General features: G+C 36.7%; 2 protein-coding genes across 2 annotated transcripts in view; one reads left to right on the top strand and one right to left on the bottom strand.

Moving 5' to 3' along the window:
• Ance-3 (angiotensin-converting enzyme Ance-3) overlaps positions 1-22,080 on the bottom strand; it is a 181,790-nt gene that overhangs the window by 50,865 nt on the left and 108,845 nt on the right. The window lies entirely within an intron of this gene.
• Positions 5,198-15,692, top strand: LOC117987265 (uncharacterized). The gene is made up of 2 exons (XM_034974224.2): positions 5,198-5,307; positions 14,289-15,692. The coding sequence occupies exons 1-2, from the start codon at positions 5,299-5,301 to the stop codon at positions 15,447-15,449; spliced, it is 1,170 nt and encodes a 389-aa protein (XP_034830115.1). The 5' UTR covers positions 5,198-5,298; the 3' UTR covers positions 15,450-15,692.

The raw sequence follows: 22,080 nt of genomic DNA, 5'->3' as shown, positions 1-22,080 counted from the left end.
TAATTAATTGTAGATCTTATAAATATCTACAAAAAAGTCCGCGACACACTATACCCATCTATGTCGAGTGAGGCACAGCAACCATTTTTTTATTTAAAAATCTTGAATTTTTTTTGGACTACATTTAAACGCGTTTATTTTACTCATGCTATTAATCCTTATCAAAATAAATGATTTCATCACTAAGAACAGTTTATGGAGATAATATTTGGTCTTTGAATGATTAAAATTGGACGTTTGGTTTTGAAGTTATGGCGAAATTAAAATATTACGATTTCTGCTGCACGGCCCGTTGTATTATATAAAGAGGTAATGTCGTTAAGTTTGTTTGTAGGGGGTAATCTTTAGAACTACTGAACCGATTTTAAAAATTCTTTCACCAGTAGAAAGCTACATTATTCCTGAGTGACATAGGCTATACGGGATCTTTAAAAACCTAAATCTACGCGGGCGAAGCCGCGGGGATCAGCTAGTTTATATATAAAAATGGCGCGCAAACGGGCAGGCGGATCACCTGGTGTTAAGTGATAAACGCCGCCCATGAACATTTGCAGTACCAGAGCAACCAACAATGCGTTGCCGGCCTTTCAGGAATTTGTTAGTCCGCTCCTTGTTGTAAATTGTAATCTAATGGGAACACCGCCGAAGGAAGTTAATTCCAGTTTCTACGCGGCATCGTACTGGAACGCTAAATCGCTTGGCGGCATGACTTTGCCGGTAGGGTTAGGCCGTGAAAAGCTAACAGACAGACAAACAGACACACTTTTGCATTTATAAGTTTGGATTTAAGCCAACAAATCCGTTTCTAATCTTGATAACTGTACAATATATTTGGAGGTCAGCGTAGAGTAGTACTTATTATTTTAATTAGCTTTTTACTTCACATAATGTAGGTTGAGCTATTTGGGTCATAATCAGAATAATATGTCATTGAAAATTATTCAATCCATACCTACTAATATTTTAAATACGAAGGTAGAGCAGTGTATCCACAGATTAGAGAAGTAAGGTGTGTATAAGTCCCGCAAATTACTAATGCGCGTAGCCGCCATTTTAGTGACGTCAGTACTAGACTGAAGTTTCGAGCTGATGGTATATTTTTATTTCAGCTGACGTCAAAACGACGTGATTTCGATTTTAATGAGACATGGTTTCAGCGCAATAGCAATTTGCGGGACTTGTAATATATGTCTACTAGTTTTAGCCAGCAGACAAAGTATAACCGATTTTGACGAAATTTGACGACTACACAAATTTCAAACCCCTATTTCACCCCCTTAGGAGTTGAATTTTCAAAAATCCTTTCTTAGCGGATGCCTACGTCATAATAGCTATCTGCATGCCAAACAGCGCGATCCGTCCAGTAGTTAGAGCTGTGCGTTGATAGATCAGTCAGTCAGTCAGTCAGTCAGTCAGTCAGTCACCTTTTCCTTTTATATATTTAGACTCTCACTTTCCACATAAAACACCGCGTTCACTGCCCCATAGGGCCAACGGAAGAGTTCAAGGTCACCAAACCGGTCGGTCTCAGGTTCGATTCGCGACCACCTTTCCAATGTAATGGGAACTCGGTCATATGTACATAATATACGTAATGTCCAATTCATTAAAAAATTGCATCTTATGTGCAAAACCGGCCAAGTGCGACTTAGACTCGCGCATCGTGGGTTCCGTACTACAGTCGTATTTTATCGACATTTTGCACGATAAATCCAAAAGTATTATGCATAAAAATATATAATATATAATAAACCCCTTTCATATTATGATACCCCATTTGATGTAATCTTACTTTGAAAGTTGAAAATACTAATTATTTGTTCATGTACACATTTTAATTTTTTTTTGTGATGTAACCACAAATTCACGGTTTTCAGATTTATTCCTTTACTTGTGCTATAAGACCTACCTAACTACAAAATTTCATGGTTCTAAGTCAACGGGAATTACCCTATAAGTTTTCTTGACCGACACGACGGACAGACAGACACAACGAAGTGATCGTATAAGGGTTCCATTTTTCCTCTTGAGGTACGGAACCCTAAAACACATAGAGCAATAACCAATTAGAGTGTTTTTGGAGTTAGAGTCAAATTGGTTGTTTGTTTTGTTTCGTAGAGGTTAGTCAGTAATGTGTCAATTTGTGACGCAAACGATCGAATATGACACCGTTACATGCGTTATTTATAAACTTACTAGCTGAGGCCCGCGACTTTGATCGCGTGGGTTAAGGTGACGCAGTACGCTCGACCGAAATTAACAGCGCACGTGGGTAACCTGTTTGCTTTTCACTTGACATTGTATGAAAAAGGTGAGAGGCACGATGATTTTCACGATGAAAAGGGTTTAGGAAAAGTATTTTTGAGAAAAAACTACTAAATTTATGTTTGCAAAGTATAGTTATTTTAACTAATGAATAAATAAACTATGTCTAATGTTAAATTCTTTTAGAATTTTCATAATCCTAATCTTATTTATTTACGCCCAAAGATGTCATTTTAGTGTTAAAATTGGAAACTTTTGAGGCTCGTAACTTTAAAACCAATATTTTTTTCAATATTTTATATATCAATAAACCTAGATAATGACAAGATAAATCAATATAATACTTAGTTTTGAGCGTACAGTATCAAATAACGTAGTAATTCCCCTCCTACGTTTGTATGAAGAAAGCAACGTCCTGAGCCCTCTTAAGGTTTTCCGTGAGAACTCTTTGATTTTACGGGATAAAAAGTAGCTTATGTCACTCTCCAGGTTTATAACTATACCGATACAAAAATCACGTTAATCTGTTGCTCCGTTGCGACGTGATTGAAGGACAAACAAACACACTTTTGCATTTGTAATGCTAGTATTGAAGTAGTGATTAGACGATGCCTGCTAATTCATCTACGTACGATTTTTAAAAATCCTCTGTGAACTCTTTGATTTTCCGGGACAAAGAGTCGCCTATGTGCCAAATTAAGTTTATACTCTGAATGACTTTAATCCTAAAGTTACTTTAAAAAGTTTACACTCAGAGTGACTTTAGTCCCAAAGTTACTTAAAAAGTTTATACTTTAAGTGACTTTAATCCCAAAGTTACTTTAAAGTTTATACTCAGAGTGATTTTAATTTTAAAGTTACCTAAATTATGCCTACTCAGAATGACTTTATTCTTAAAGTTGGTAGGTACTTAAAAAGTTTATAATAAGTGGGACTTCACTTCGCTCCTAGCAATATCTAAAAAGAATCTTAAAATTACTTAAAAACTTTATTCTCAGACAGTCTAATTTGAATGGTTTATGAGGAAATAAAGGTTTTCCTTCCGTGCGCCCGCGCAGCCGGTCGGTTAATTTTTGAGTCCTTGCCAGATTACAATCGACACGGAAACGTGAGTCGACGAAATCGAAAATCGACACGAAAATGTGATTTACTTGTATCGATAAATCGATTTTACAGACATTTCTTGGAATTTTTATTTGAATAGATAGATCATGTTTATTTTGGTCTGATACAAATCTAAATAAAAATCCTGTAGAAACTACGCTGTTTATATATTTGTATATAGAAATCAAAATAAAATTAACTGGCTGTGATTTCCAAATATAATAGCTGCGTCTCATATAATTATTAGTACAAATAAGTAATTGTTATTTATCTACATGTAAACAAACCCGAAACACAATTTTTTTGAACGAAACTGTTTTTCGATCCGAATGTTTTTTAAATGTTTGTCTGGCCAGGCTTATCTTTGAAACAACTGAATTGATTTTGGCGGGACTGCAGGTAGGTAGAGAACTAGGCAAGAAGAGATCTAGGCTATAAATATTCCAGAAAACAAAGGGTCCCTAAACCTACGCAGACGAAGCCGCGGGAAAAATGAGTAGAATACAATAATGACTTTCATTTATTCAAGTCATGGTTCGATAGTTATATAACATGGATCCTTACCTAAGGATTGCTAGTTCGGGTCCTGGATAGGCACCTCTGAGAGAAAAACTTAGGCATCTACTAGTTTTCAGTGTAGGGAAAGATCGTAGGAAAACCTGCCTATCTCTCAAGAAGTAGGGTTTCGGGGTAGCCACCGAATTATAATATGGGTACCTTCAAGACAAGAGTGAATAGGCATCTTCTAGGCAAGCGCGCTCCATCTTAGGCTGCATCATCACTTGCCACCCAGATCTGATTGCAGCCAAGCGCTAGTCTATAAATTAAAAAAAAGCCCTCAAACCTAAATAATATAGTCAGTCTAAGCCTATTGTGCCGATCCACTGTGTAATGAGAACAAAAGCCTTTGACCAGTAGTACGAAAGACCACTCAGTTCTTCATTCATATTTCAGTTCTCAGGCAAACAGAATGGAATGCATATGCTAAACCTTCGCTAATCGGAGAGGCACCCAAAGAAGAAGAAGAAGGTACAAAACAGGAGCATAGCTAATGGGGCTTATATTATTGCCTACTCACTAGTATCAAAAATACTTTTGGTACTGAAGAGCAAATAAATACAGGTAATACTTAGAAGGGAAACTTTTCACGCGTTCAAACTTCGTAATTGGTTTGACTTATTATTCAAATTAGAGGTATTGATTGGTTGAATTATAAGTTGCAGTTGATATTGCAAACTAAATCGGCTCAAAGGTAATATCGATTGATTTTATTTATGAAAGCTTTTAAGAGCTCAAAAACACAACATAGAGATCTTTAATGTAACGAATACTAAATGAAAATTGATCTATAATTAACCTATTCATATGTTATAACCTACTCGTATGTACAAGTTTTTGTTACCATTAGTAGGCACTGTTAAAGTTGGATTTAAGATTTTTGGGACTCTGATAGCTAATAGAAAGATACATGACTAACATAACGGCAAACTACATTGTTTACACGAGTTTTAACAAACACAAGGAAAAATTTTAACTTATGCACCTATATCAACAAAAGGTATAATTTACATTTTAAATATTCTGGATATTATAATGAAATCAAATAGATAGTCGCATCCCAACACAATAGAAGATCATCCTTTGAACTTGAATACGGCGCACACAGGTCGAAACTTCGCAAACGTAAACAAAAAAAAAATGCCAATAAAAAAATGAAACGTGAAACACACACAACGCGTCTATCTCCCGCATGTCGGTCGAACGTATACGTACGAAGGACCCTCGGCGCAAAACTCGCTCGATCCCAACTTTTAGCATTTAGAGGGGCATAGCGAAAGTGCTACCAAATAAACAACTATAAAAACACAGGGCACCGCCAACTTAGCATCCAGTCCGAATCCCGACTCCAACCACCGCTCAAGAGGCATTATGAAGACGGTGAGTTGAGGTCTTAAGTGTTAAACAGTGAAAAGTGAAGTGACTTCAAAAAAGTGTTACGTAAAAACGTCCTGTGTGTCCCGTGCCGACCCGTGCTATAAAATACAAGTACACGAATGTGTTAGGCAGTTATTACACTATCAAAATCGTATATCTACGACTCTAGATTCATTTATCGTAAGCTCAAAAACCCTCGATCAGGAGCACAGGATTTTAAAAAAATTGGTTCAAAACCCTTCAGGATCCAGAATTGTTATAAATTTTACAGTCCAATTTTCTTTATTAAATTCTTGAGATTTTAATTTAAAAATAATGAGATTAAATATATTTTGTTAAATATTAGTAACCGTACATTAATTTAGTCTAATTAGGTATTTGATAATAACCTAGATATGACAAGATTTGATATAAAAAATAATAAACGAATGGTAGTCATAGAAATATGACAGTGTAATAACTACCTTACGATACGTGTTTGTATGACAACTTGCAAAGTGAGGGATGTGACACACTTTTTTGAAGTCGAGAATCATATTGTAGTCGAGTTGCATTTTTTGAGACTTATGAAGACAGAGTACTGCAAATGTTCATGGGCGGTAATCACTTAACATCAGGTGACCCACCTGTTCGATATTTTTATTAAAGAAGAAACAGTTATAAAATACTCATACAATAAAATAGACATAATATTTTATATACATCGTTAAAAGCTAATCGGCTGTTATCGCCTAACTGTTTACATAATTCACAATCGTAATCAATTCTAGAATTTTAATTTATTACGACTTAACTAAAGTCAATATTTATTTTTCATATTATCTTTACGAGGGATTAACATTTGAATTTGAATAATAAAAGATTTTTAATAGCTATCGCTATAGTAAAGTTTTTTTAAATATATTTAAGTTATTATTGACAAAAAGCATTCCAGACCAATGGTAGACTCATTGCCAACAGCTAGACCTAGACTAGGCTATTTCATAAGAGGCTAGATATTTTTTTTGAAAAATCGACACGAATAACGGAGATTTTGAGTTTTAGTATCATCATCATCATCATCGCGTGCCTTCTTCAAAACGAAGTTTGGAGGTCATCATGCGAAAAGCTTCTCTATTTAAAGCCGCCTCTTTCAACTTTGGGTAACTAAGCCCTGTTTAAAATTAACAAAATACAGTTCACTAGCTTTTACCCGCGACTTTGTCCGCGATATAGTTCTAATTTATAGCCTATAATATATATTATGTATATATAATATAAATATATAATTTATAGCACTCGAATATAATGTAGATTTTTTAAATCTGATAAGTGATTTCGGAGATTACCTTCTATATCCAAACTTAAAAATTTAAACTCAACTATTTATATACTACACAAATTTCAACCCCCAATTCTACCCCCTTAGGGGTCGAACTTTAAAAAAATCCTTTCTTAGAAGATGTCTACGTCTGCTAAGCTATCTGCATGCTAAATTTCATCCTGATCCGTCCAGTAGTCTGAGCTATACGTTGATAGATCAGTCAGTTAGTCAGCTTTTCCTTTTATACATATATTTAAAAACAGCTTTGCAAAATAGCTACCTAAATATAGTAATAAATAGTTATCTAACAGTTAAATTAAGACGTAATTAATACACCTATTAACATAACAAAGTCAAAGAATAATTGTTTCAATGTTGATTGAAATCTCAGTAGCTCTCTCACGATATGTAATTAGATCTAAGTCGTGAGCTATTTACTGCTAACTTAAGCGAGTAATAGAGTAAGCGTTGATAGAATAATCCATACTAATATTATAGATATGTACTGTGTATGTCTGTCTGTAAATTTTCACTTATCCACTTAATCGATTTTGACGAAATTTGGCAAGAATAACTTGCATTAAGACACGGACATAGGCTACTTTATATCTCGAAAAATCCATGAGGTTTTAAAAAATCTGAATCCACTCGAACAAAGTCGCAGACATCACCTAGATATTTTTCACAAAAAAAAGCAAAAACTCTAATAGGTCAGTATGAAAAGGTAACGTAATTGTTAATATAAAATCATATTTTAAAATAACGATCTAAGTAACAAAACTATTGCATGGTTTCAAATAAACAACAAGAACGTTATAATAGCTTGAAGTTAAATAATGATTTGTTTTTATGAAAGTTATGCAATAATAAAATAAAAGTTATAAAAGAATAAAAAGTCTACAATTCATTAGAGTCGAACGGAAGAAATAAAACAAAAAAACATTTTTTAATAACTTTACATACATCACCTTCACAATACAGGTTTTTCAAAAATACGTAGGAGTTTAAAAAATACTTTATACATGTAGGTAAATGTTACTAGATTAAAAACTATAGCAATTAATAGAAAACTAGAGCGCTACGATTCCCTTTAGGTTGTTATGTCTTACGTCACAAAAGCGTTTTAGATCAAGTCTAGACGGGTTTGGCGCTAACTAGGAAGAGAGACCATGAAACCTAGGTATTAAGTTGCCTCCTATAGGCCGTATCTTGTTACTTATGTAACGCTATTATAGGAGAAAACGTTGATATAAAGAAAATTCAAAGATATACAGTTACTTAGAAACGTAACCAGTAAAACTGTCTTCATTTTCTTTAGAACATAAAAAAAAATTAAGCAACTCCTGTCACACATGTTTATGACAAATTCTGTCGATGTTCGTCGATATAAATAAAGTTCAAGTCTTAAGGTTCTTTATTAGAACATTTAAAAAAAACAATGTCCTGAAAATGTTCACGACAAAAAGTTCTCGACAATTTTTTTTATCGATATAAAAAATTGAAGAAGGACAGTTAGATGTTTATTTATTTATGTAATACACAGATTTGACCAAAGTATAACAACGGGTTTTATTGAGTCTTTATTATGGTATGTTTTTGGTAATAAAAAACTTTCGGAACGGTTCCACAAAAATGTAATAGTTAACGTAGTTTCAAATCAAATCAAATCAAATAATTTATTCAAAGTAGGTAATAATTTACAGTTTTTGATTGTCAGTTGTCGGATTTGTTAGATATAGTGGTGATAGTTTTTAAGCGAACTTAAAACTAAAGCTACAAGGGCTTATTACACAGTTTCAAGACTTGCATTGCCATCGCACTTTTTTGTAGTTAAAAAAGGATGCGCCTATCTAGGATTTTGTATATCACTCGTACAAACAGATCTTTTACTAATGTATTACATATAATCGTATCAGTAATTGAATTACGTGGGCGCTGATGCAAGAGACGCATTCCTGGTCAGCGTCCATATAATGTTGATAAGAAGTTGATACGGCTTAACACTTAACATATATATTATTTAACACGATTATGTAGAACTGGCTAATTGCCACTTTGTCATATATTTGCATTATGGTAACTAAAAACTTATCTAACAAAAGATAGATATTAGCTAGATAATATATACATAGTGGATTTATCTGTTATCATCGGATGAGGTATCATCATCATCATTATCATCTCAATTCACAACCCATCCCCGGCACACTATTGAACACCGGTCTCCTTTCAGAATGAGAAGGACTAGGATGTAAATGGATTTTGGAAGAAAATTTTCAAAGTTAAAGATGTAATAGGTAGGTTGAGCGTTGTCGATTTAAAGTTTGAGGAGTCTTCTAAGTTGCAAAACTGTAAAAAAAATATTAATTAGATACCTATTGAAGTAATTTCCAAAGATAATTTCATACTGACCAAGTATACGCTAATTAAATCTATAATATCTTCAATTAACAGCAAATAAACAATGAACAATGTTACAAAATAGTTACGTATATTAACAGAACACAAATCTTGATTTGACAGCGATTATACAAATATTATAAATAGTATAACAGTGATTTTATCGATTAATCGTGTGTAACAAAACGTAACGATTACCTAATATTAATGCTAATGTAAACGTTGATGCATCAATCAATGTTAAACCTGAATTAACCAGTTAGACTGTAAACGCTTCGGCTATTTAAGGCAAACTTCTTGATACAGCCTGTATACAGCCAGGATACAAAGTCTCTAAAGTAAAAAACCGGCTAGGTGCGAGTCGACTCGCGCATCGAAGGTTCCGTATCTTTGAAGCATAAGTGTCATTATTTTGTTGCTTAAAATTATATCCTGACATAAATTTACATGTTTATAATAATTTTAATAAGTGTTTAAGAAAATTTTAATTAACAATTATTTTCGGATTATTTCCCTTACTTGTGCTATGAGATCGTCCTTCTTTCTCTTTCACGATTCTATATTAACGGGAAATACCACTTAAGTATTGTATATACAAGGACTTAAGTATTTGATGTTAATTTCAACTTGATAGATATTTCTGAGAAAAACGGTCACATACAACGAAAATAATGACGGAGGGTACAGATAACGAAGTGACCTCATGAGGGTTATTTTTTCTTTTGAGATACGGAACCCTAATAAGTATAGGTAAGAAATTCTGTAATTTAAGCCAATGAATTGCGAATTACTGTCAACTAAATTAACCTTTTTTCATGTAATCGCCTTTAAATACGCCGTATAAAGTGCCTAAAATAAAGAGATATTTATTTTCGATCGATAAACTTTTTCACGAGAACCTTTTTATGCGCACAAATAGATCGTGTGATAATAATAACTTTACGAATAGTTTGATCGAAACTGTGTGAGTAAATTAGTAAATAATCTGATATTAACATGTCAAGGCAATATTACAAAATCATTATGTTATTTTCATGAGTATTTCTATCTCGTTTTTGTACCTATTCTACTCCCTTTACAACCTCTCGCACTGCCAAGGGTCACTGTTATAGATCTCTCATAGAGATGAGTGCTTCCCTGTCCACTTTTACTCTCTTTTTCTCTTTTTTGTAAACTAGATGATGCCCGCGATTTCGTCCGCGTGGATTTGGTTTTAAAAATCCCGTGGGAACTCTTTAATTTTCCGGGATAGAAAGTTCTTTCTTCTCCGGGATGTAAGCCAACTTTGTACCAAATTTCATCAAAATCAGTTAAACTGTTCGGCAGTGAAAAGCTAGCAGACAGACAGACAGACACACTTTCGCATTTATAATATTAGTATGGAATGGATGTTTTTGGTACAAATAAAATAATAATAATAAAATAATATAATTTAGGATTTCGGTTTAAAACGAATTCCAGGATTTTGGAAATTCTAGTCCCCACCATTTTTCTAAAATTCCACTTGAGCGAAGCCGGGGTGGGTCGGCTAGTCGTTCTACAATTAGATATTTTGTAAATTTTCTCACGATGTTTTCCGTCATTAAATATCGCGTGACGAACCAATCAATCATAGAAGTTCTAAGCATGTAAGGTCTTTATAATCAAACGTAAATACCAGAAGGTTATGATATTCATGAAGAAAATGTAAATTTTTAACTGCAGCTCATAAATTAATGCCATCAAGAATAACCAGTCCCTAGCTACCTGTATAGGAGGTTGCGAAACATATAATTTTCTTGACTAGCGACAATTATTTTAGGTCAACTATTAGGTGCGAATTACTTGTTAGTCATAGAAGTTGATATTTCTGTTACGAAATACATAGTTTAAATATTTTTCCTAGATATTTGCTTTCAAAAGGCTATGATCCAATATTATGTTGAGCAAAATCAACATAACACAATAATCATAATATCCCTTGATCAACCTACCGCCGCCGCGCACCGGTCTACTATTGAGCACGGTCCTTCTCTCAGAATGAAAAAGGTTTAGGCCACGCTGGCCAAGTGAGGCCACGGCTGGACATAGGTCTCCTGTAGGGACTTCCACACGCCACGGTTTTGCACCGCCTCAATCCAGCAGCTCACTGCGACTGGACTGATGTCGTCCGTCCACCTAGTGGAGGGTCTTCCAGTGTAAGATCACCATTCCAGCACCTTGAGACCCCAACGTCTATCGGTTTTACGAACTATGTGCCCAGCCCATTGCCACTTCAGCTTCGCAGCCCGTTGAGCTATGTCGGTTACTCTAGTTCTCCTACGGATCTCCTTATTTCTGATTTGATTATGTAGAGAAACTCCAAGCATAGCCCTCTTCATCGCCCGCTGAGTGTCTCTGAGCTTTTTTATGAGGCCCATAGTTAGCGACCATGTCTCGGATTCATATGTCATCACTGGCAACACGCACTATATCCCAATAATGTACGGAAGTTGATTATTGTAATTTCATGGGATAGTAATAATATTGCTTCTTGTAATTCCATGGGATAGTAATAATAAGTTTTTATACGTTTCGTCATACATAGCAGCCAGCAGCTTGCTTAAGTCATAGGCTCAAGTACAATGGAGGTTTTGTGGGTTCATAGCTTTGTTAGTTCATTTGCGCTGATTGTTTGGGAAATGTTCGCACATGGTTAGTGTGTGTTACGATATCTTGGTAATTAGGTAACTTAATGTAGGAATCTGTGTCATTTTGGTTTGGTAGTAGTAATAAGGGTCCATATTATGAAATTTTTTGCTACAGTTGGAAGCTTCTTGTCTCATTGCCAACTCGTAAATATACAATTTTTATCACGGCGGCAGTGAAATGCTAAATGGAATCAGTGAAAACCAATTTTGCAATATTACGACTTACGAAAGCATAAAGTCAAGTGTTGACGAGTTCTTGATACAAAGAATGTCATAATCTGAATAGAAGTATAAAAGGAAAAGGTGACTGACTGACTGCCTGATCTATCAACGCACAGCTCAAAGACCTGGACGGATCAGGCTGAAATTTGGCATGCAGATAGCTATTATGACGTAGACATCCGCTACGACAGGATTTTTGAAAATTCAACCCCTGAGGGGATAATATAGGCGTTTGAAATTTGTGTAGTCCACGTGGACGAAGTCGCGAGCATAAGCTAGTAAAGTATAAGAATCAAGTAAAACATACGTTTGCATGAAGTCAAAAAACATGAATTGCAGTCAAAAGATAGGCAATGCCTTAATGCCTATATGCACTTTTCAGTACTAAGAGTTCTGAATGCCACATTATATTATAGAGATGTCTATAAAAATAAGGTCACGTTAGAAAATATTCTACGAAACTCTAAAATGTATGTCGCAAAAAATTCTAAATTCATTACCTATTCTATTATTTCTTCATCCATTCAATCTATTCTATTCTAGAGGTCACATGAGTATTCAAGTTTCTTGAATTTGCATAATAAGGTAATCTGGGGCTCAAGAAGCTATATTTAGCTAATTTTGAAATTTTCATACAAGTTGACATTGATTTTTTTATTTCTAGCAACTTAATGACCAAATTTGTAAAGTATCGATACAATTACAAATCTGTCAGAGTACGTTAAATAGTAACACGGCATCTTAAATATTACTTACCATTAGAAAATATATTCTTTCATTATACCTACCATGATAATATTTATTATCATTTATACCATAAAACCTTTAATATAAGTAGGCACCATTACCTTTTTTTTTACATTTGGTCAATTTAAGTTATTAAAGATGCTTTAAAATTTTAAAAAGGGATTTTCTTGGGGCAAATTATCTATAAAGACGCAAGGAGGTATTTTACACACACACGAAGGAAGTAATAACCTCAACTTTTTAAGTCGGTTAAAAATAAAGGGCTTGCATTATCTACTTAGTCACACCGCTTATAAAAACATTAACTTAACCGAGATTACATGATTATCTCAAATATTGCATGCTCATATTTCAAAATGACAACTTTACTCTCAGAACAAGGACTATTAGAATTAAAATTAACTTTTACCTGTTTTTTAGGGTTCCGTACCTCAAAAGGAAAAAACGGACCCCTTATAGGATCACTTTGTTGTATGTCTGTCTGTCGGTCTGTTTGTCAACAAACCTACAGGGTACTTCCCGTTGACCTAGAATCATGAAATTTGGCAGGTAGATAGATATTATATCTGACATTTGGGGACAAATCTGAAAACCGCGAATTTAGGGTTAAATCACACAAAAAAAATTAAATTGTGGTCATGAACTAATAATTAGTATTTTCAACTTTCGAAGTGAGTGACTATATCAAGTGGGGTATCATATGAAAGGTCTTCACCTGTACATTCTAAAACTGATTTTTATTTATTTTTATGCATCATAGTTTTTGAATTATCATGCAAAATGTCGAAAAAATACGACTATAGTACGGAACCCTCATTGCGCGAGCCTGGCTCGCACTTGGCCGGTTTTTTTTTTACTTAATTTACTTCATATTTTCGTAGTTCAGTTGATTAACTTCATACTTTAGCTGTTGTAATGTGACGGCATAGTTAATGTGACGACACGTTCAACATGATTGATCTACGTACAAGCCTACCTACCATTAATTACACGAGTAATCACTTCAACGGATGCTATGCATGTCTGTTGCGCTAACTTTGTTAAGCAAGTGAAGAATTTAGCCCATTAGTCACATCGGTACCCTTATTATAAATGCGAAAGTGTGTTTGTTTGTTGGTTTGTCCTTCAATCAAGTCGCAACGGTGCAACGGATTGACGTGATTTTTTGCATGGGTATAGATAAATACCTGGAGAGTGACATAGGCTACTTTTTATCCCGGAAAATCATAGTGTTCCCACGGGATTTTTAAAAAACCTAATTCCACGCGGACGAAGTCGTGGGCATCAGCTAGTCTTATACAAATTACAATCATTCTGGAACGTCGAAACAAAAACAAACAGTGTGTATCGAAAGCTACTTCCTTTTTTATTGTCAACTGTTTTATTTAAAAATCTATTAGGACCAATTGCCTAGTTAATACTACTGATAATCTGACAAAAATCTTGTAGGTTACAGTCAGTGTCGTCCATAATATAACTGACCTATATTTAAAAAAAAGCAACAGTGTTTACTTCATGTAGAGTAACTTGTAGTCCTTATGATATTCCAAGATTGTACCACGGGTACGGAAAGCAGATTTTAATGCGAAGAATCGGAGGGTTTGAATTGCAGTGGTTTAAAGATTGTTTTGTGTTTGTTACAGATCTGTTTAGTTTTCCTGCTGGTAGCAGCGGCTGCTGCCAGCGAGAAAAAGTCAATAGAGAAGAAGGAGGGCCTCGAGAAGAAGTTGGACAAACGTGGCCTCTTGAACCTCGGCTACGGCTATGGCATCAGCGGGCTGGATGTCGGCTACATCGGCAGCGGCCACGGCCTCGGTGGCGCTTACAACAACATCGTCCAAGAAGGAGGCTGGAACTCCGGCTATGGCATCGACCTAGGCCACCGCACCGACGTCACCAGAACCATCACCTACGTCAAGGGAGTGCCCTACGCTGTACCCGTCGACAGGCCAGTCCCCTACCCCGTCGAGAAGCACGTCCCCTACCCCGTCAAGGTCCCAGTACCCCAACCCTACGAAGTCGTCAAGCATGTACCCGTCCACGTCAAGGAATACGTTAAGGTCCCCGTACACGTACCCGCCCCGTACCCAGTAGAAAAGAAGGTGCCCTACCCCGTCCACGTACCCGTCGACAGGCCCTACCCCGTCAAAGTGTTGGTGCCCCAGCCCTACCCCGTCGAGAAGCACGTACCTTACCCCGTCAAGGTGCCCGTCCCTCAGCCCTACCCCGTGGAAAAACACGTGCCATACCCCGTGGAAGTTAAAGTGCACGTACCCCAGCCCTACCCCGTTGTGAAGCACGTCGGCTACCCCGTCAAAGTACCCGTCGACAGGCCTTACCCCGTGCACGTACCCGCTCCTTACCCCGTCGAGAAGCCAGTGCCATACCCCGTGCACGTCGAGAAGCCCGTGGCCGTCCCCGTCCACGTTCCCGTCGACAGGCCTTACCCCGTCCATGTAGAGAAGCCCGTAGCCGTGCCCGTTAAGGTGCCAGTCCCAGAGCCCTACCCAGTCTACAAGCACATCCCCTATGAAGTAGAAAGGCCCGTGGCCGTCCCCGTCAAGGTCCCCGTCGACAGGCCCTACCCCGTGCCCGTAGACAGGCCGTACCCCGTGCACGTCGAGAAGCCATACCCCGTGCCCGTGAAAGTCCCAGTTCTGGTCAGCGAACACAGCGGCCACGGTGGCTACGGAAGCTCCGGCTACGGAAACTCCGGCTACGGAAGCTCCGGCTACGGAAGCTCCGGCTACGGAAGCTCCAGTTACGGAGGCTCCAGCCTCGGAGGCTCCTACTACGAGCACTAGGTTAAATTATTCTAGTTCGTTAGTTTATTATCTGCCAATGTCACGCTATTTATATCTCGCCAAGCAGCAGCCGGGACACCAGCAAACTTTTCTACTGACTATTTATACTGTCCTTCTATGAGTTGTCACGTCATATAAGCGCACAGAAGGTGCGCCGTACGTGTGCGTTGTGATGCTAAGGTTACCATTAATAGGTTAAGTCGACTGTAATATACGAAATTAAAAAAAAAATTAGAAAATAAATGACATGATTTTATTTCAACCACTACATAACCTTGTTTACTCCTGATAAAAATGACTTTTCCAGCTGTCGAATTGAGCGAAAAATATTTATTTAAAGTTAAAAGAAACTCAGACGAACGAATCGATCAATCGAGAGGACAAGCAAGCATTCAAATAAAGTACTTTAAAATAAAATAATACAATAGGTATTAAATTTTTAAATATCGCATTTTGGAATCGCGTTGCAACATTTTATTTTTAAGTCAAATTAAAAAGAGATTAATGGATTTACCATATAAGTAATAATTCTTGTTGTCTTTTTCAAGGTATTTAAAGAGATTTAAAAATCCGCCAATAACAATCAAAGATTGATAAAATTAATAATCAACTTTAATAAACAACAATCATTAATTAGAATTATTGGTCTTTTAGGACAAAGACACACCGCATTTCTTTAATAACAGCTTTATATTTTTCTCAGACTTGTTTTTTTTTCTTGCCAATTCTGACAGAAAAAAAACAGGTTCAGATATTTCAATATAATATAAAGTGCACTAGTTTAATAAACTTTATGGACATTACAGTACATCTATATTTATAAAAGGAAAAGCTGACTGACTGACTGACTGATTTATCAACGCACAGCTCAAACTACTGGACGGATCGGCCTAAATTTGGCATTCAGATAGCTATTATGGCGTAGACATCCGCTAAGGATTTTTGAAAATTAATTCCCTATATGGGGGTAAAACAGGTGTTTGAAATTTGAGTAGTCCACTCGGACAAAGTCGCGAGCACAGATATTTTATAAATCACACAGCTAAAGCTACTTGACGGACTTGGCTGAAATTTGGCATGCAGAGAGCTTTTATAAAAGTATTTTTATAATTTTTATGATAGTGTTTTTACCTACACTTCAAGGAAATTACTAAATAATAAAACTGTCGCTTCAGTACTGAGTGAACATACGTATCCCAAATTTCGTCACTGGCAGTAGGCGAAACCACAGATGAGAGAAACTAAAGGGCCGAGTGGTCAAGGCATCGGGCGCGAACCCAGAAGATGCAGGTTCGATTCCTGCTGGTTACGCAATTTTTGATATGTATTTAAAATTATTTTATGAAAGTACTAGCTTATGCTCGCGACTTCGTCCGCGTGGACTACACAAATTTCAAACCCCTATTTCACCCCCTTACGGGACGAATTTTCAAATATCCTTTCTTAGCGGATGCCTACGTCATAATAGCTATCTGCATGCCAAATTTCAGCCCGATCCGGCCAGTACTTTGAGCTATGCGTTGATAGATCAGTCAGTCAGTCATTCAGTCAGTCAGTCAGTCAGTCAGTCACCTTTTCCTTTTATATATATTTAGATTTTTGAAAATGCAACCCCTAAGGGATAAAAGTACGGGTTTGAAATTTGTGTAGCTCACGCGGACGAAGTCGCGAGTTTTAGCGTTTAAGCTATCGTGAGTGATTTCCATTATATATAATATCTGTCGAGCTAACGTCGACTAAATACGTGAGTAAAGCCGCTGACGGATATTATACATAAGCAGCTAGTTATTATTAATAATATAGACCAGGAAACGAGGCAAAGGTCACGATATGGCCGAACATGGCAGTGGGTATGACTTCAGTAGGTATATAAGCGAAGTGTCCATTCATTGACCTTCACGGTTGATTGTCGCGGTGTATTTACGGACTCCAATGATTGTGAGCGGTCCCCGACCGTGTGACATAATGTACACCAAAACTCTCAGCGATTGCTTGATTCGGACTTATATTAAAACTAGCTTATGTCCTGTAAGCTTATCATATAACTAGCTTATGCTCGCGACTTCGTCCGCGTGGACTACAAAATTTCAAAACCCTATTTCACCCGCTTAGGAGTTGAATTTTCAAAAATCCTTTCTTAGCGGATGCCTACGTCATAATAGCTATCTGCATGCCAAATTTCAGCCCGATCCGTCCGTAGTTTGAGCTGTGCGTTGATAGATCAGTCAGTCAGTCAGTCAGTCAGTCAGTCAGTCAGTCAGTCAATCAGTCAGTCAGTCAGTCACCTTCTCCTTTTATATATATAGATTATCAATCAATCAATCAATCAGCCTGTTTGCGTCCACTGCTGCTGCTGGACATAGGCCTTCCCAAAAGCACGCCACCACACACGATCCTCCGCCTTCCTCATCCACCCACTTCCCGCCATCTTCTTAAGGTCGTTAGTCCAGCGGGTTGGAGGTCGTCCCACACTGCGCTTGCTGATACGCGGTCTCCAGAACACGTCTGCCCCATCGGCCATCGGTTCTGCGGCAGACGTGGCCTGCCCACTGCCACTTCAGCTGGCTAATTCGTTGGGCTATGTCAGTCACTCTGGTTCTCCTACGGATTTCCTCATTATGGATTTTGTCCCACAGAGAGATACCCAACATAGCCCGCTCCATAGCCCGCTGTGCTGATCATATTATCAGTACCCTTATTATAAATGCGAAAGTGTGTTTGTTTGGTTGGTTTGTCCTTCAACGGTGCAACAGATTCACGTGATTTTTGCATGAATATAGATAGATAGAGGACCTGGAAAGTGACATAGGCTACTTTTTATTCCGGAAAATCCACGGTTCACTTGCTGCCAGTGACGAAATTTGTGATATGTATGTTCTCACTCATTACTGAAGCGACTGTTAATGCCATCTAGTAGCGACACTTTGCAGTTATCGAAACTACTTTCCCTACAAGAGTTCTATGTCCAGCAGTGGACGTCTAACGGTTGATGATAATGGTGATAATGAATAATAAGGAGGGTAAGAAGGGTAAGGAGGTCACACAATAACGCAATAGCGTGGCTATCAGATCAGGTAATTGATCGCTAATTAAGCGTTAATTGAAGATTATCGTGCGAAGTGATCCGTACAGTCAGACCCATATTGTACGCAAGCAGGGCATGTCGGAAACGCGACGGTTTGTTTATATCCACAGACTACAAAAATATGCGAAATATTAAAAAAAAAAAATTAAAAGATTTCAAAAAAAACCCGACTATTGCATCAGATCTGAAGTTTATTAAGTGTTTTTTTTCCAAAATGGAACTATGGATGTAAGGGTTCTAACGATACCCTATAGGTACCTACATCAAAGGGTCTAGGTCAGGCAAAATAAGTTAAAGAGGCACAAAGAAACTTACAGTGCACCCTAAAAATAGACTCTTATTTTGGCAGCTTAGGGAGTACCAGTGATCACCTTCCATCATCATGCTCTTGAGACATTTTTTTGAAAAATACTCATGAAAAAAAACCAAATCATTCCCAATTCGATATGTCATAAAGAGTTTCAATGTCCACCTTCCGTCTCCATTATCAGAGATGCTCTATGGTACCATAACCATCTTTTGCCCAGCCAGTGGCCACACGTGTCTGCAAAATTTCAAGTCAATCGGAAAATTGGAAGTGGCCGAAAAATCACTTACCAATTTCAACGGAACTGGGTGTTCAAGACTTACCTTTTACATATTTTGACATGGTTTACCTGAAAAAAGAAAAAAAAATATCATTAGTCTTCTTGCATAATCTTATTGAATTTTTAATATTTTTGTTTATATAGGCAGATCTAGGGAAAATATATTTATTACAAAAAAAGGGCAATACGCGCAATTTATAATTTAAAACCAAGCAAATCCTTTCGAGAAAAATTGAAGGAAATAGGTATTTTTACAATATACATATTTACACTTTTCAATTTTCCTTTTTTTAATTGTATTGTTGTAACAAAATATAAATAAATATAATAACAAAATAATTTGGGAGATAACAAGAAGTTATCTCCCAAAGCCACCATGATCCAAACAAACATCCAAACAAACATTCCTCGCAGTGTTAGGGACAATACCCAGAAAACTGTCAGCTTTTATAAAATAAGGAAGGTCTGTCACGCGCTGGCTCTTAGGCCATAATCATCCTGATATTTTAAGGAAAAAATCGAATGGCTGATTTTCGAAAATCGCCATACAAACAAATTCCGACGGGTCAGGTCAACTTGACCTGACCTGACCTGACCTGGTCAGATTTCTTATAGTCTGACTTGGCCGATATCACGTTGTAACACTAACTTGTTATCTTTATTTTACAACAGTAAACATAGCATTACCAAGATTTTGCAACGCATTACTTAATCCTTAATCTTATAGTATAAAAGACCTTTGAACGGCTCATAAAGTATGTCCGTTTGTACACACATATCTACAAAACAAAGCGCATATTGTCCTATTGTTGTATAGACTCACACGCGTGTACAAAATTCGAACAAAAAGGGTTATTTGGGGTGAGATTGTGAGATGGATCAGTGACAAAAAATTGTTTAAAAAACATTTATTTCTTGAAATTATTACAATGGTGATTATTATTATAAAACATATTTATTTCTTGAAATATTTTTAATAGGGATAATTTTGAGATAAGATAGTCAAAGTCAAATAATTTATTCAAAATAGGTAATAAATTACACTTTTTGATGGTCGGTTGTTGAATGTGAAGATATTGTGATAATTTTTACGCGAACTTAAAACTAAAGCTAAGAGGGCTACAAACGCGCCCAGGTCTGAGCCCACAACAAACTCAGCCGGGTATTCTTTTTATTATCACCACTTTACAAAATTACTTAAACTTATTAGAACTATCATAAAGCTGTTAAGCAACTCATTCCCAAGCCTGATGAACTTATAAAATACTAGTTGATGCCCGTGCCTATATCCGACTCCGAGATGTATTATCTTACAATTAAAAAATTTTGACAGGAAGCGTAAAATTTTACCAATTCTGAATAAATAATTTGAGTTTGAGTTTGAGTCTGTACCAAATAGATAATACCCCTGACTTCATCAGCATGGATTTAGGTTTTTTTAAAAATTCCTTGAAAACGATTTGAGTTTCCGGAACAAAAAGTAGCCTTTTTCCATCTCCGGCATCTTTATACCAAATATCATCAAAATTGCTTATTTTGTAATATAATTGGTTATTTTTTATCGTGGAAAAATGTATAGTTTCTACGCGATTTTTAAAACCTAAATCCACGTGCGAATCATCAAATACTCCATATTTCCATATCCCTACTCTTTTGTCCTAGTATAATAATATAGTCTGAGATTTCATTATCACAATATTTTCATTCTTCGTCTAACTGGTCCTTCCTTAAAAGTCACCCTTTGTCAAAATAATAATGTGTCCTCGTTCAATAGCAATTAATTGCATTGGCAATGGCATTACTTGGATAGATAGAGATAGATTATAGTCTCAACTTGAGATAGCCGCGACAGATAATTACTCATAATAATAAGCAGTCATCGATTACGACACAACAAACAAACGTGACGACGACCTTCCTGGCGCAGTGATAAGCACTGTGATCTTATTAGTGGGAGGTCCCGGGTTTGATTCTTAGCAGGGGTTTGGAATTTTGTAACTTCTAAATTTGTGGTCTGATCTGGTGGGAGACTTCGGCCGTGGCTAGTTACCAGTTACCACCGTACCAGCAAAGCCGTACCGCCATGCGATTAACGAGTCGAAAGGAGCCGCTGGATCCAGGCGGCACAAGACCGCGGCGTGTGAAAGTCCTTACAAGAGAGAAGGGCAGGTAATAGGTATCGGTTGATGATGATCATGATGATCTTAGGGATGCACTAAAGAAAGATTTTAGAAATTTTAACGGGATCTTTAAAAAACATAAATCCACGCGGATTAAGTCGCGAGAATAAACTAGTGTTTAAATAACATAATATTCCTATAGGTTATAGTAAAGAAGCCCTAGTCGTAGACTAAGTATGTAAAGAAAACCATTTTTTCTTCTTATTTCTGTTACGAAATAGTTTTTCTGTACATTGCTAAACAGGTATGCATATAACACCCTTTTTGGAAGTCGAGATAAGTTGGGTAATTTCTACTTGGATCAATGTTGTCATGCAGTCATGTCAATAAAAATATCTTCTGGAGTCGTAGAGATCTAACTGAAGAATAGAGTGGATATTGGCAACATTAATTTACAAAAAATGAAAATCAAATGTAAATTCATTGATGATAAATCGTATCATTCGGCTAGTTTTTTTTAATATCTTTAATTTCAGGAGTTTTTTCCTTTTTGAATATATCACTCCGTACTTATTTCCGTAATGCCTTCTTGTAGAAGTGTAACAGAGCCCTAGCCTGATCCGACAGAGGTCGAGGGGGAGGAGGAAGAGATAGGGCGCTGTTACAGCCGCCAATCTGGCGAAGCATAGGAAATCGAGTAAATGCCTCCCATCGTCCCATCTCTCCGCCTCGTTACGAACACATTCCAATAATAAGTGGTGAGTTCGGCTACGTACCGGCTTATACAACTCGGTAGAAACAACTTCGATAAGGAAGCTGACAGAAGAATTCAGCTGGGC

The sequence above is a fragment of the Maniola hyperantus genome, chromosome 12 (assembly GCF_902806685.2).
Source record: "Maniola hyperantus chromosome 12, iAphHyp1.2, whole genome shotgun sequence".
Lineage (NCBI taxonomy): Eukaryota > Metazoa > Arthropoda > Insecta > Lepidoptera > Nymphalidae > Maniola > Maniola hyperantus.
This window is presented reverse-complemented; position numbering and strand designations above follow the sequence as displayed.